Source organism: Prionailurus bengalensis, chromosome A1, assembly GCF_016509475.1.
Source record: "Prionailurus bengalensis isolate Pbe53 chromosome A1, Fcat_Pben_1.1_paternal_pri, whole genome shotgun sequence".
Lineage (NCBI taxonomy): Eukaryota > Metazoa > Chordata > Mammalia > Carnivora > Felidae > Prionailurus > Prionailurus bengalensis.
Window position 1 is genome coordinate 1,723,949 of NC_057343.1, and position 14,515 is coordinate 1,738,463.

At 38.6% G+C, this 14,515-nt stretch overlaps 1 protein-coding gene across 5 annotated transcripts in view; it reads left to right on the top strand.

Moving 5' to 3' along the window:
- Positions 1-7,140, top strand: part of IFT88 (intraflagellar transport 88) — a 133,156-nt gene extending 126,016 nt beyond the window's left edge. For all 5 annotated transcript variants that reach the window (XM_043574755.1, XM_043574763.1, XM_043574773.1 and 2 more), the window contains 2 exons: positions 6,479-6,589; positions 6,829-7,140. In XM_043574755.1, the coding sequence (XP_043430690.1) occupies positions 6,479-6,589; positions 6,829-6,950 (233 nt within the window). In that variant the 3' untranslated portion in view covers positions 6,951-7,140. The remainder of the gene's footprint in view (positions 1-6,478; positions 6,590-6,828) is intronic.
- The last annotated feature ends 7,375 nt before the right edge of the window (positions 7,141-14,515 follow it).

A 14,515-nucleotide genomic window follows, 5' to 3' on the forward strand; every position in this document is an offset into this window, starting at 1 on the left:
TTGTGGTTCGTGAGTTCAAGCTCCGCATCAGGCTTTGTGCTGACAGTCCAGAGCTGGCTTGGAATTCTCTCTCTCCGTCTCTCTACCCCTCCCCTGCTCATGCGCACACACTCTCTCTCCCTCTCTCTCTCTCAAAGTAAATTTTGAAAGTTTATAAAAATTAAAAAAAATACATTGTATTATATACTTAAAAGCTGCTAAGATCTTAAATGTTCTCAGGGCAAAACAAAAAAAGATAATATGTGACACGATGGAGGTGTTAACTGGTGCTGTGGTAGCAACCAAATTGCGACACATACGTGTAGGAAATGGCCACATTGTATACCATAAGTTTACCCAGTGCTAGATGTCGATTACATCTCAGTAAAGCTGGGGTGGGGTTAATCTCCATAATACATGAATGTTGATATGCCCCCGCCATCACCTCCACAACACCCAAACATATACTCATTCTCTGTACTGCTATAGATTTTGTATAGATTTACTGTTATCCACAGAGATTTAGGAAGGGTAAACACGTATCCTCAACATTCTTGGAAGAATTCACCATATTTATTGTTTAAGATAAACTCTAAGTTATCAAAACATTTTAACTAAGGGTATACAAATGAAAGATAAGCACATGAAAAGATGGTCAGTCATTAATCACTGGGGAAATGCAGATTAAAACTAGATACCCAGTAGAATGACTAAAATTAAAAAGGCTGTCCATAGCAAGTGATGGTGAGGATGTGGAATAATTGTTACTCTCACTCACTGCTGATGGAATGTAAAATGGGACAGCCATTGTAGGAAGTAGTTTGACAGTTTTTTTTTAAAGTTAGACATACACTGAACCATACTATCTAGCCATTCTACTTCTAGGAATTTACTCGAGAGAAACTAAAGTATGTGCCCACACAAAGACTTGTACACAAATTATCCATAGCAGCTTTATTTCAAATAGCCCCAAACTGGAAGCAACACGTAAGTCATCAACAGGGGACTGGATAAACCGTGACGTATCTGTACAACTCCTCGGCAATTGAATGGAAGGATACATACAACAACATAGCTGAATCTCTGCTGAGTGAAAGCTTCGAGAGTCGGGTGCTGTGGCTGGTTGAGCTGTTACTGAAAGTGAGGCATTCAGGGCATTTGGGGGGCTAGGCTAGTTAAGCATCTGGCTCTTGATTTCGGCTCAGGTCGTGATCTCCCGGTTCATGAGATCGAGCCCCATGTCAGGCTCCACACTGACAGCACAGAGCCTGCTTGGGATTCTCTGTCTCCCTCTCTCTCTCTCTGCCACTCTGCTGCTTTGCTCCCTTTCTCTCTCTAAGTAAATAAACATTTTTTAAAAAGTGAGGCATTGAAATATCTTACTATTATTGTGTTACTGCCTTTTCTTCTTTCAGTTCTGTCATTGTTTGCTTCATATATTGGTTGCTCAGCTGTTAAGGTGTATATATAATTGTTATAACTTCCTGGTGAATTGGCCCTTTGATCATTATATAATGTCCTTCTGTGTCTTTTTGATGATTTTCGACTTAAAGTCTATTTTTGAAATAAGTACGGACACTCCTGTTTTCTTTCAGTTCCCACTTACATGGAATATCTTTTTTTATTTATTCACTTTCAGCCTATGTATGTCATTATATGTGAAGTTTGTCTGTTATAAATAGCATATAGTTGGATTTTTTTTTTTTTACCCATCAGCCACTCTGTGTCTTTTTATTGGGGAGTTTAATCCATTCACATTTAAAATAATTACATATAGGGAAGTACTTAACTATTATCATTATGTTAAATTTTTTGTGTGCTTTATAGTTATTTTGTCCTTTATCTTTCTTGCTGCCTGCCTTTTTATGTCTTTGTGGGGCTTTGGGGGTTTTGTTTTGTTTTGTTCTGTAGTAGCATACTTTGATTCCTTTCTCATTTTCCTCTGTGCATCTCCTATAGGCATTTTCTTTTTGGTTACCGTGGGAATGACCTAAAACATTCTATAGTTATAACAATCTATTTTAAACTAATAACAACTTCAATCACATACAAAAACTTTACTCCTTTACATTGCCCCGTCACTGTGTTATCAATGTTACAAATTGCGTCTTTTTATAATTTGTATTCTTTAACATAGTTGCAGTTACTTTTATGCTTCTATGTTCTATATCTGAATTAAAAATGACTTCTGTTCTGCCATGACAGTATTTCAGGATTCAGTGCTTATGTATATTTACCTTTACAGAGAGCTTTATGTTTTCATATGATTTTCTGTTCCAGTCTAGTGTCCTTTTGTTTCAACTTGAAGGATTCTGTTTAGCAATTCTTGCAAGGCAGAACTAGTGGTGGTAAACTCTCCCAGCCTTTGTTCATCCAGGAAAGTCTTTACTTCTCTGTCCTTTCTGAAGGACAGTTTTCCCAAATATAGTATTCTTGGCAGATTTTTCTTCCAGCACTTTGAATGTATCATCTCACTCCTTTCTAGCCTATAATGTTTCTGCTCAGAAATCTGATAATTGTATGGTTGGTCCCTTGTGTATGATGAATTAGCTTTTCTCTTGCTGGTTTTAAGATTCTTTGTCTTTGAATTGCCCGTTTGATTGTGTGTCTCAGTGTGGTCTTTTCTAGGTCCATCCTATTTGGAGTTCTTTGAGCTTCTTGAGTTTGGATATTCATTTCCTTTCTCATATTTGGAAAATTTTCATACATTATTTCTTCAAATAATCTCTCTGTTCCATTCTTTCTCTCTTCTCCTTCTAGGACTCCTGTAATACGTATACTGATACGTTTATGCCCCATGATCTGAATTTTGTTCCATAATTCTCTTAGGCTTTCTTCACTTTTCTTTATTTTTTTCTTTTTGTTCTTCTGATACAGTAATTTCAAGTGACCTGTCTCTGAGCTCAGAGATCCTTTATTCTGCTTGATCACATCTGCTTTTGAACCCTTGTAGTGAATTTTTCAATTCAGCTATTGTATCCTTCAGCTCCAGAATTTCTATTTGGTCCTTTTTTAGTTTCTATCTTAGTTGATAGTTTACTTTGGTCTATGCTTCACGTTCTTGATTTCATTTATTGTCTGTCTATGTTCTCTTGTAGCGCACTGACCTTGTTTAAGACAATTATTTTGAATTTTTTGTCAGGTAATCAAATCAACGGATCATCATTTCCTCAGGGTCGGTTTCCGAAGATTCACTTTCTTTCTTTCATTGGGCCGTGCTTTCATGGTTTTTGTGATTTCTGCATTTGGAGAAATAGCCACTTTTCTCTGGTTTTGGGGGGGCTGGCTTCGTACAGGGAAAACCGTCACCAATCAGTGCCACCCGAGACTATGGGGGTCTCCAAGTTTTCACGGTATGCGTCTTCTCTCAGCTTCTGCATGTAGTTTCCCAGTTAGGTTTCAGGATTCGTAATCGCTTGCTTCCTCTGGGGTCCGCGTGGGATGCTGTAAGATCTCCAGCAGCCAGTAAGCACCTGGGCCCTCTTGTTCTCCGCAGCCCCCCTGCATTCAAGGTATGCCAGTTCCCCGTTAGTGCTCGGGAGACCGGGCTGTATGTTCCACTCGAATCTTTCTTTGCTGAGGAGGAAGCTGTGAGCAGGCTGTGCAGCTTCTGGGTGCGGTGGGGGGAGGTACTCGTGCTCCAAACCGCTGAGCTCTTTCGTTCTCGTCCAGACAGCATGCCGGTTCCTCGTCAGCACTCCAAGTCGGGCAGGACCGAAACCAGTGTCTCAGGCAGCACCCCGCGGGACGAAGGTGCTGGAGGCCTGTTCCACTCTTCTTTGTCCCCTCCCAAGGGACACACTGCTGACCCAGCAGTGGGTCATAGCGGCTGACCCAGGTGAAATCGAATGGCTTTCTTCCCTGTTTCAGTGCAGGTGTCCTTGGATTTGAGTTTTCCTGGGGTACTGTAACTTCCCGAGTGGTTTCCGGAGTTCTCATCAAGGCTTTTAGGATTGTGTGTTCTCAGATTGGTACCTTTGTGAGGGAGAAAGGTGGGAGGCTTCCCACTCTGACCACGAAGCTGTTGCCTGTTGATACATACTACTACGTTAAGCTCAGAAAACGTGTGCATCTCCCTTACTAATCTAATCTTTTTAAAATCTTGACCGTTTTAATAGGCATTGTTGAATCTTACATTTAGAATTATGTGAAGAGTTAAACTATGTAATACTTGATACCTCCAAAAGAAGCAATGTAGCACTCTTAAGTTACCCACATACAAAAATAAACTTACTGAAGCCACCACGAAGCATTAGAACCAGAACATTACTGCTCTGCCTACCTGTGTGCTTCTTCCCACTCCGTCTCCCGCCTTCCCCACAGGCAGCCACTATGAGGGTTTTTTCCTGTTTTATGTACATTCAGGTTTATATTTGTTTAGCTTCTTGCCTTTTCACATACAATGTTATCAGGTATGTAAACACTAGATTTAATTTTACCTGTTTTAACCTTTCTAAAAATGGTATCACTCAGTATGTAGTGATCTGACTTTATTTTTCTCACTTAATATGTTTCTAAGGTTACATAAACTTAAATAATTTTATGTTTATTGACCAGTTGTATTTTTTTTTGAGAGTTGTCTATATACATTGTCCATTTCATGGGGGTATTTTTTTTTTTTCTGGTATAGGTAAGCTTGAAGGATCCTTATTACTCTAAATTCTGTGATTCTAAGATTTTCCCTATTAAAAAGTATCATTTGGAAGTCTTAGTGTTAATTGATTGATAATTCAGATAAATTGATCTCCATATTCTTGTTTTTGGAAGCTATTTTGTGAACTCTTCTCTAGGAAATAGTAACTGTTATTTGTTGCAGTACTGAGATGAATATAATAACCTGATTTATTATTTAGCCGTAAAACCCCACCTAGACTTACAAATGCTTATCGATCCATTTGCACCTCCCCATGTGTGGCAGTGTCACTCCATGAAGTTGATTGAAAATTATGAAATAAGGGTATTCGCAATATTTACCCTCTCTGGCGGTTATAATAGGAAGCGTTTAAAAACTGTATTCATGGTGGTTGGGGGGGTGGGCACCTGGCTGGCTCAGAGGAGCATATGACTCTCAATCTTGGGATCATGGCTCTGAGCCCCACGTTGGGTGTAGAGATTACTTACAAATAAAAATCTTTAAAACAAAAAAATCAGTATTCATGGCTTTTCAAGTTGGACATTTGAAGTTTTTGTACGGAGTTAATTTTTTATTTTTTTAAGGTTTGCTCTTTCCACAGGATTGGAATGCTTTAGTGTGTTGGGATTTCAGAAGGCCTACAGATGTCTGAGGGAATGTGAGAGTTTTGTTTCACTCATATATATGACTTATATCTATATGAAAAGTGAAAAAAGAAATATTGCCTAAAGCAATGGTTTTCAAATTTTTGACCTGAGCTCCCTCAAGCACTTTGAAAGATAACCATTTACACCTACAGATGGAAAAGATGAGCTCAACTGTAACAAAAAACTAGGAGCAAAATAAAAACAAAAACAAAAAAACAATGTATACAACCATTCAGTGCCTAAAACTAAGCATTTCATTTTCCAGTAATAACAATGGGGGAAGTGGTTATGTTTTCCATAAGAATTTAGAGAGAAATTTGGCCACCATTAAAATGTGGGGATCTCAAAGACCATCTTGTTTTAGTTTATTCCCAGAGACATTATCAATAAACTAAAATATAAAGTATAGTCAGAAAAGAAATGATCAGTGGATGTTGATAGACTACTCTCATTTTTCACTTTTGTGAAGCTCCCATAATAGGAAAAAATAACATTGTGGGAATTTTAAGGGAAGGAAATAAAAACGATGGGGCTAGAGGAGTGTGTCTTTGAAAAATATGATAGAAGTTTAAGGTTAAGAATTACTACTAATGTTTCCTACTACCGCGAGTGTTCGGCCCGGTCTGAAAATCTTCAGTGCTACGGATTGCAGGGTTTCCCATGGCAGCCAGTCCGTGTTTGGATGCTACAGCCCTTTTAGTTTTTCCTCGTACTGAGCCAAAATGTATTCTCCGCAGGGCGAATCTAATCCTGACGAAGGTGACTGCATGGCCTCTGTCCTCTCCTACCTCTTCTGCTGTGTTTCATTTGATGTGATTTTAGGGCCACTCATCAGCCTTGATCACGAGGTTGATGATACGGCTCATACTGATCTTACGACTTCCTATTTGTTTTTTCCCCAGTTGCTCTTTGTTCTTTACTAGGGATATTCGTCAACGTGGTTTCTAACTTCTCACCAGTGAGTCTATAAAATTGAAACCTGTAACTAAGCGTACATGCGAAAGAACGCAAAGACTACTTTCGAGTGCTGTTTTATCTATGTTACAGATTCCCAAGAAGAGATTCCTTTTCAGTTTCAGAAAACCAGTATTACATCCCTCAGAAGGTGGCCTCCAAATGAAACAACGTGTCTCTTGGCAAATAAGTATACTTTAAGATTCGTAATGTAGTGTTATATTTTCTCAACGTGTTAAATGCATTTTTGTCTTTGTGTTTTCAGATAGTGGCCAGAGCTGTAGTGCCAGTAGTAAAGGTGAACGACTAAGTGCCAAACTCAGAGCTTTACCTGGGACAAATGAACCTTATGAAAGTAGCAGTAACAAAGAAATAGGCAAGTGCTGGTGTCCCCCACCCAGTTCCTACAGGCATAACGGGTCTGGAGAAGATTTGGTGAGATGCCAAAATGTGTAACTGGGCATTAAGAATGTTTTGTGTACAGACAAAATTTTAGATGATCTGGGAGAGCGTTTCTGTTCACTCAGTTCAGTGTAGATTATGAGACTAACTGGTTTCACGTCTGTTTTGTTTTTTCTATATTATTCTAATATAACCATTTATTTTGAAACCTAGATGCCTCTTATGTGGATCCACTGGGCCCTCAAATAGAAAGGCCAAAAACTGCAGCAAGAAAAAGAATTGACGAGGATGATTTTGCTGATGAAGAGTTAGGAGATGATTTGCTTCCAGAATAATAGACACTTAAAATGTTACTTACTAAAGGAAAGAAATTGCCTTATAAGATAATACTTATATGAAACTTTGGAATAAATACCCCAGTTTTAATTTTGTACACTGTCAAAACTTTAAATAAGTGTATTCTGTTCTATGAGATGGGTCTAAGTTTTGTTTTGTTTTATGTGGAATAAAGATATGTGAAACTAATACTTCAGGCTAGTGAGTTCCTTACTCTTAAAAACATTGACCATACTAAGAAATGCAGTTTGTAGCACTGCCTAGTACCTACATACATGTAAGTATGTGGGCGTGTTCATAAAAATTCACTGTGAGTACTGGAGTGTGTGCTCATACTTTCTGTGATTTCATTAAAACAGTGTTAGCAATGGAAACACTACGTTGATTCCATGGTTCACAGCCTATAATATACAGTGTTAGGACATATCGTGGATGAATCTGTAGTTAAACTAAATTACTTGGAGTTTAGAAACTGTTAAGTCTTGGGGCTCCTGGGTGGCTCAGTCAGTCAAGCGTCTTGATTTCGGCTCATGAAATGATCTCACAATTCGAGAGATCGAGCCCGCCATCGGGCTCAGTGCAGAGCCTGCTTAGGATTCTCTTCCTCCTCTCTCTTTGCCCCTTCCCTGCTCACATTCTCTCTCCCTAAATAAATAAACATTTAAAAAAAAGAAAGAAAGAAACTGTTAAGTGTTTGGAAGTTTTGCCTCATGGGGGTTATAATACTGTTGAAAACAGTTATGTTTTGGAGGCAGTTCAAAGTATAGTAAGAGAAAATCAAACCATAACCCTATTGCTCTGCTCTGTTTCCTTTCTACCTTCAGGCCAGTGGCATGTACCAATAGCACTGAACAAGTCCCCTTCTTGACTTGGGATTTGGGTTGGAGGCCTGGACTCCCTGTGCTTTTCTTTAGCAATGTGTTTGGCTGATTAGCAATGTCCAGGGGAATCGCAATGATGGGGCAGTCGGAAGTGGCTCATCTTTAAAATTCCCTAGAGAGGGTGGACCTACCCATCTTAACATTGTGTCTACAATGTGCACACCACTGTTAGGTGCGGGAAGAAGAAAACAAAATTAGATCGCAGTTGCTGCTCCCAAGATGTAATGGGGAGGTATTCAACAAGTACACTCAACATCTATGTATGAGACTCTAGGGATACAGCAGTGAACAGGACAGAACAAGACGCTGCCCTCAAAGAGCTTAAATTCTGGTGGGGAAGAAAGACAATAAATATATTTTTTTAAAGGACTTCAGATGTTGCTAAATGCAGTTAATAAGACTCACCCATATGAGGACTTTAAGAGACAAAACAGATGAACATAAGGAAAGGGAAACAAAAATAAAAACAAGGAAGGAAACAAAACGGAAGAGACTCATAAATATGGAGAACAAACAGGGTTATTGGAGGGGTTGTGGGAGGGGGGAGGGGATAATGGGTAAGGGGCACTAAGGAATCTACTCCTGAAGTCATTGTTGCACTATATGCTAACTAGTTTGGATGTAAATTTTAAAAAATAAAAAATTAAATTAAAAAAAGAATATTTATAACATAATGAATAGAAGCAAAGATTTCATCATATCATTATGTGAAATGGATATATATGCTGTGGTCTTGTACATCTGAGCAAGACAAGAGAATTTATTGCTTGAGTTTTAGAAAGAATTTAAATGCAACTCTCATTATGATATGAATTTGTCTTTACAGGGTGTGAAGGATCCTGAATAAACAGATCATTTATCATGGATTTAGGAATATAATGTTCCAGATATAATTTTGATATATGTAATATATGCAGGTACATATTTAATTGTATGAAAGTTTACAAAATGGATACGAAAAAGATTAAAGTACAAAAATAAATGAACAAAGAATACAAATAACACAAAATAAAATGCAAACATAGGAAGCTAGAACTCCACCATAAGTTTAAAAGTAAATTAAAACAATTTCCATGTTTTATCAGCAAATATGTGTGTATGTTTAAGAAGTTATGTATACTATAATGATTCCACCCCTGTAAAAAAGTTCACTAAAGAAAGAAGTTGATTTTTTTATATGGAAAAAATAATAAAATTAAAATAAAATAATAAAATAAAATAAAAATAAAATACAAAAGCCTGAGAAGATTTAGGGGCCCCTGGGTGGCTCAGTTGGTCAGCGGCCGACTTTGGCTCAGGTCATGATCTCACGGTTCATGGGTTCGAGCCCCGCATCGGGCTCAGAGCCTGGAGCCTGCTTCGGATTCTGGGTCTCCCTCTCTCTCTGCTTCTCCCCGACTCCTGCTCTGTCACTCTCTCAAAGTTAAATAAACATTTAAAAAAAAATTTTTTTTTAATAAATAAAAGCCTAAGAAGATTTAAAGTTAAATCTCCCGCAATCTTAGGGTCCTTAGGGGACAAAATCCTGCAATAAGGAAGGGCTTTGCACAAATACACAATTTGTCTACCCTTAAGACATTTGCTGTTTTGTGAAGCTATGGGGCAGGAGGCTAGTGATCTAAATTCAGAACCTCCGGTGGGGGCTGACTTGACTCTCTTGCTGTCTTTCACAGCTGAGGAGACAGGTCTGCCAGGCTCTCAGTCAAAAGCCCAGAAGGACAGACAGGAACCAAGGGTGGACTGATTTACAAAAACTGCAACCCGACTCTAGCCCCAGCTCAGTCCCTGACTGGACTGACATCATTAGTCCCAAATCATCTCTGACTAGCTGAAGAAAGAAGTTTCTCTGGTAACAGTATCATTTGCAGCCTCTGTGTTCTTATATATAACATTAGGCATCCAGTAAAAAGCAAAGAGCAAGAAAATGGCCAACAAACATAAAACATAAATATAATCAGACCCTTAGATAATCCAGATAATGGATCTATCAGATGGGCTTTAAAATAACTATGGTTAGTATATTAAAACAGAGGAAAGGTGGACAAAATGAATGAAAAGGTAGAGAATTTCAACAGGATGTTGGAATCTAGGAACAAGAGAAAAACGAATACCCTAAAATTGAAAGATATCATATTTGAAAGTATCTTATTTGGATGCATTTAACAACATGATGGACACAACAGAAGTCAGGATTCGTGAAAAGGTCATTAGAAAATATCAAAATTGAAGCACAAGTGAAGTGAGTATGGAAAGAATAAAGCAGATGATGAGATATTTTGAACATGGTCAGAAGTTTAAATAAGCAGAATAGGGATCTCAGAAAGAGAGGAAAGCACATAGAGGAGACACGTGTTAAGAGGTAGCGTCTAGAATTATCTCAAATTGATGAAAGGCATCAACTCACAGGTGTAGGGAGCTCAGTGAACACAAGGAGAGTAGATTCAAAAAGAAAACTGCACCCTAGAGATACACTCGATGCTTAAAACCAAAGATAAAGAAATGCTTTAAAATAGAAAAAAAGAGGACACACTATCTTAGAGGAACAATACAACTTAAGACTGACTTTTCCATAGAAATTATGGAATCAGAAGACAAGAAGAATGACATCTTTAAGGTGCTCAAAGCAGGGGTGCCAGGGTGGCTCAGTTAAGCCTTTGACTCTTGATTTCAGCTCAGGTCGTGATCTTGCGTATCGTGAGTTCAAGCCCTGCGCTGGGCTCTCCACTGACAGCTTGGAGCCTGCTTGGGATTCTCTCTCCCCCTCTTTCTGGCCCTCCCCTCCTCACACTGTATCTCTCTCTCACACATACGTAAGTAAATAAAAATTTTAAAAAATAAAGTGCTGAAAGAAAAAACTCTGCCAACCTAGAATTCTCTTGCAGTGAAAATATCTTTCAAATGTTAAGGTTAAAGACTTCTCAAACAAAATCTGAGAAAATTAATTGCCGTAAGACTAGATCTATATAAGAAACACTTTATTTCTATAGGCTAAAGGAAAATTATCCTAGAAAGAAGCATGAAAAGCACCAAATAGTGACTATTTAAAACAATAGCAATGATTTGTGGGGTTTTAACATATATAGAGAAAAAAAAGACAATAGTTTCCCAAAGATTAGGAGGAAATATTCATCAGATTGCTCTGAGGTTACTATATTGTTCAGATAGTGGCAAACTGTAATAAATCAAAGATACGTATTGAAGTCTCTAGAATAACAACTGAAATACAAGAATTTATGTTTAAAAACAGAAGAAACAAATATAGAAAGAATGATAAAAATCACCATCTCACAACCACCACCATAGTAACTGATTCAATAATCAGTTGTTCTAAAGCAAGTGGAGGAAAGTTTGATGAGAACAGTATATTTACACGGCCTCAAAGTATTTCCCCACAAATTACTCATTAATTACAAGACAGAAAAATCCTAATTTTGGATAAATTTGGTGGACACCCTCAACTTGTGACCAAAATTAGTATCACGAATAATGGGATGAATTAAAACCATGTGTCTCCTGATGTGATGCTGAGAGTGCCCAAGATTTCTTAGTTGATATTCTTCCCCAAAACACCTAACCTGAACCTACTCATGAGGAAGTATCCCAAATTGAGGAACATCCCCAACATCACTGGCCTGAACTTTTCAAAAATGTTAAGATCATGAAAGACAAGAATGTCAGAGAAACTGCTCCAGATTAAAGGAGACAGACGTGTCAACAAAATGTACTGCATGGTCCTCATTCAGATCCTGGACTGGGGGAAATTTGCTCTAAAGGACACTGTAGGGACAGTTGGTTATATAGGAATAGGTCTACTAGATAATATGACTATTAAGTATAAAATTTCCTGGTTTTGATAATTGCACTGTGGTTATATAACTGAATGCCCTTCTTCCTTAGAAATACACACTAAAGTATTTTGGAACAAAGGGTCCTGATATCAGAAAAAAATACAATGATAAATGTGGGAAAATGTTAATAATGGATTTGAGTGAAGGGTATATAGAGTTATTTGTACTATTCTTACAACTTTTCTATAAACCTGAAATTATTTCATAATAGAAGTTTTTTAAGCTAATGAAAGATAAAACATAATAAAAGTACTTGATTCATCCGAAAAAGGCAGGAAAGGAAAAATAAAGGAATAAAGAACAGATGGACAAATAGAAAACAACAGGATTAAACCCAATTATATTAGAATTTACACAATATTAGTAATTACAAAAAAGTAAACCCAATTTTGTTAATAATTATATAATTAGTAAATGCTAATTATACTAGTAATTGTTACATTATTAAATACAGTAAATGTAAGATTACACTTTCTAATTAAATGACAAAGCTTATCAGACCGGAGTAAAAAATAAGGCCCTGGGGTGGCTGCGTGGCCCAGTCAATTAAGCATCTAACTCTTGATTTTGTCTCAGGTCACAGATCTCACGGTTCATGAGTTCGAGCCCCAAATCAGTGCAGAGCCTGCTTGAGATTCTCTCTGTTTCTCCCCTTCTTGTTCTCTCTCTCTCTCTCCCTAAGTAAATAAAAACTTTTTTTTAAACATTTTTTAAAAGACCCAACTACATGTTACTTACAAGAGACACATTTTATTTTATTTTTTAATGTTTTATTTATTTTTGAGAGAGAGAGAGACAGTGTGAGTGGGGGAGGGGCAGAGAGAGAGGAAGGGAGAATCTGAAGCAGGCTCTAGGCTCTGAGCTGTCAGCACAGAGCCCAACGCAGGACTTGGGCTCATGATGAACCTCAAGATCATGACCTGAGCCAAAGTCCGATGCTTAACTAAGCCACCCAGGCGCCCCACAAGAGACACATTTTAAATATAAGGGCTCAGATAGGTTGAAAGTGAAAAGATGGAAAAAGATATATAAACATTAATCCAAAGGAATAAGGACTAAGGCAGTGCTCAAGTATGTAAAAGGGTGCAAAAAAAAAATCTAATAATTGGATAAACACAATTGACTGGCAATTATTGTATCATTTCAACCTTGTTAAAACTTATCGCAATGAAGCATTGGAGATAAATACCCAACTGGAGTAAGTTGAGCAGAAAATGGGAAGTGGGGTTTTGGAACCAGAAAATAAAGACAGCTCAGAACATTTTCTTATAAAAGGAAGCAAATTAGATGGCTGATAGAGTGGGAACTGGGGTCGAGGGTTTATGAGACGTATCAGGAAAGAAGGCAGGATATATGAAAGTGAATGCGAATAGGTCAGTATATTTGCTGGTAGAATAATAGGTTTCATCTGTGCATGTGCAACATTCGGTGAGGAGGGAAATGGGTAGCAGAGATTTGAGAGAGAGGAAATGTGAGTGATCTTAGTAAAAGGGAATAGAACTGGAAAAATGTAATACATGTGTGTGTTGAATGCTAATCTGAGATTTGTGATCAGAAATTAGAATTGAGTCTAGTCAACCAAGGTGTAGGGTTTCAATGGAGTTGGGATTATTGTGAGCAAATATTAAGAGGAAAAAAGGAGCAAGGGATTGTGTTTGCAACGGTGTGGTAATAGTGCTGAACCATGAACTCTAGACAAGGAGGGAAGGTCTCAAGAATGGGATGCTTAGAAAAGTGGTGAGGTAGGTAGGTAGGTAGTTAGAGGGTAGATACAAGACCTGATGAGATGAACGAATTACAGGAGTGGAGAAAGGAAGTGTCAAGGAGTAGGTATTTGAAACCGTACGTTGGCGTGTGGTACAGTTATTGGTAATGACGATGCCTGGAGTATGACAATACGATAGTTGAGAGGTAACGGTAGAAAAGATCATCGGACTGAAGGTAGTCATTTAGAATCAACTGTGTGGATGTCAGAGGTGCCAGGAATGATGAGCAGAAGTACCGGAAGATCCAGGGGCTAACCAAGATGGCAGCAAGAAAGAGAACCACTGGTGGGAAAATGTGACAGTCCTTTGAAGGAGGGAAGAAAGCTTGGGGAGGTAGGTACATCAGTAACCCACGAAGCTAAGCATGGACGTGGCCAACCTCACGCTGGCTTTTGGAATCATGGTGCCTGAAAGTTTTTCCCAACAGCTTGGGTCTCTTGGAAGTTGTGGCTGGTGCTGGAGTAGCTGAGTGAACGAGGGGTAAGAGGGAGGAGCTGAAAATGAAATCATCCGTGACTAGAAGGAAGGTGACATCTTCAGTAAAGAGCACCAGAGAGGCATTCATTTTTAAGGGAACGTGAGGAACTTGGTTTCGAGCATTTTGTTGCCTTTTTCTCACTTTTCTTAAATTTGGATTAAAAATTTTTTTTTAAGACTGGCTTCCTCATGGTGTGACAGAGTCCCGGCATGCCACAGGAAGATCATAGCCTTTTTGTTGTTGTTTCTAGTGTTTTTTTCTTAATGTTTACTTTTGAGAGAGAGAAACAGTGTGAGCGGGGGAGACACAGAACCTGAAGCGGGCCCCAGGCTCCGAGCTGTCAGCAACAGAGTCCAACGCGGGGCTCAAACTCACGAACTGCGAGGTCGTGACCTGAGCCGAAGTCGCAGGCTTAGCCGACTGAGCCACCCAGGCGCCCCTGGATTTAGTCAACATGTCTATCTCACGCGTGCATACACACAGACTTGAGGGCGACCGACGAAACGCCAGACGAAACACTTTGCACCCGTTGCTACGTTCTCTCAACTGTCTAGTCTCGCAAAGATGGATTTTATGTCCTATCGAGTAGGT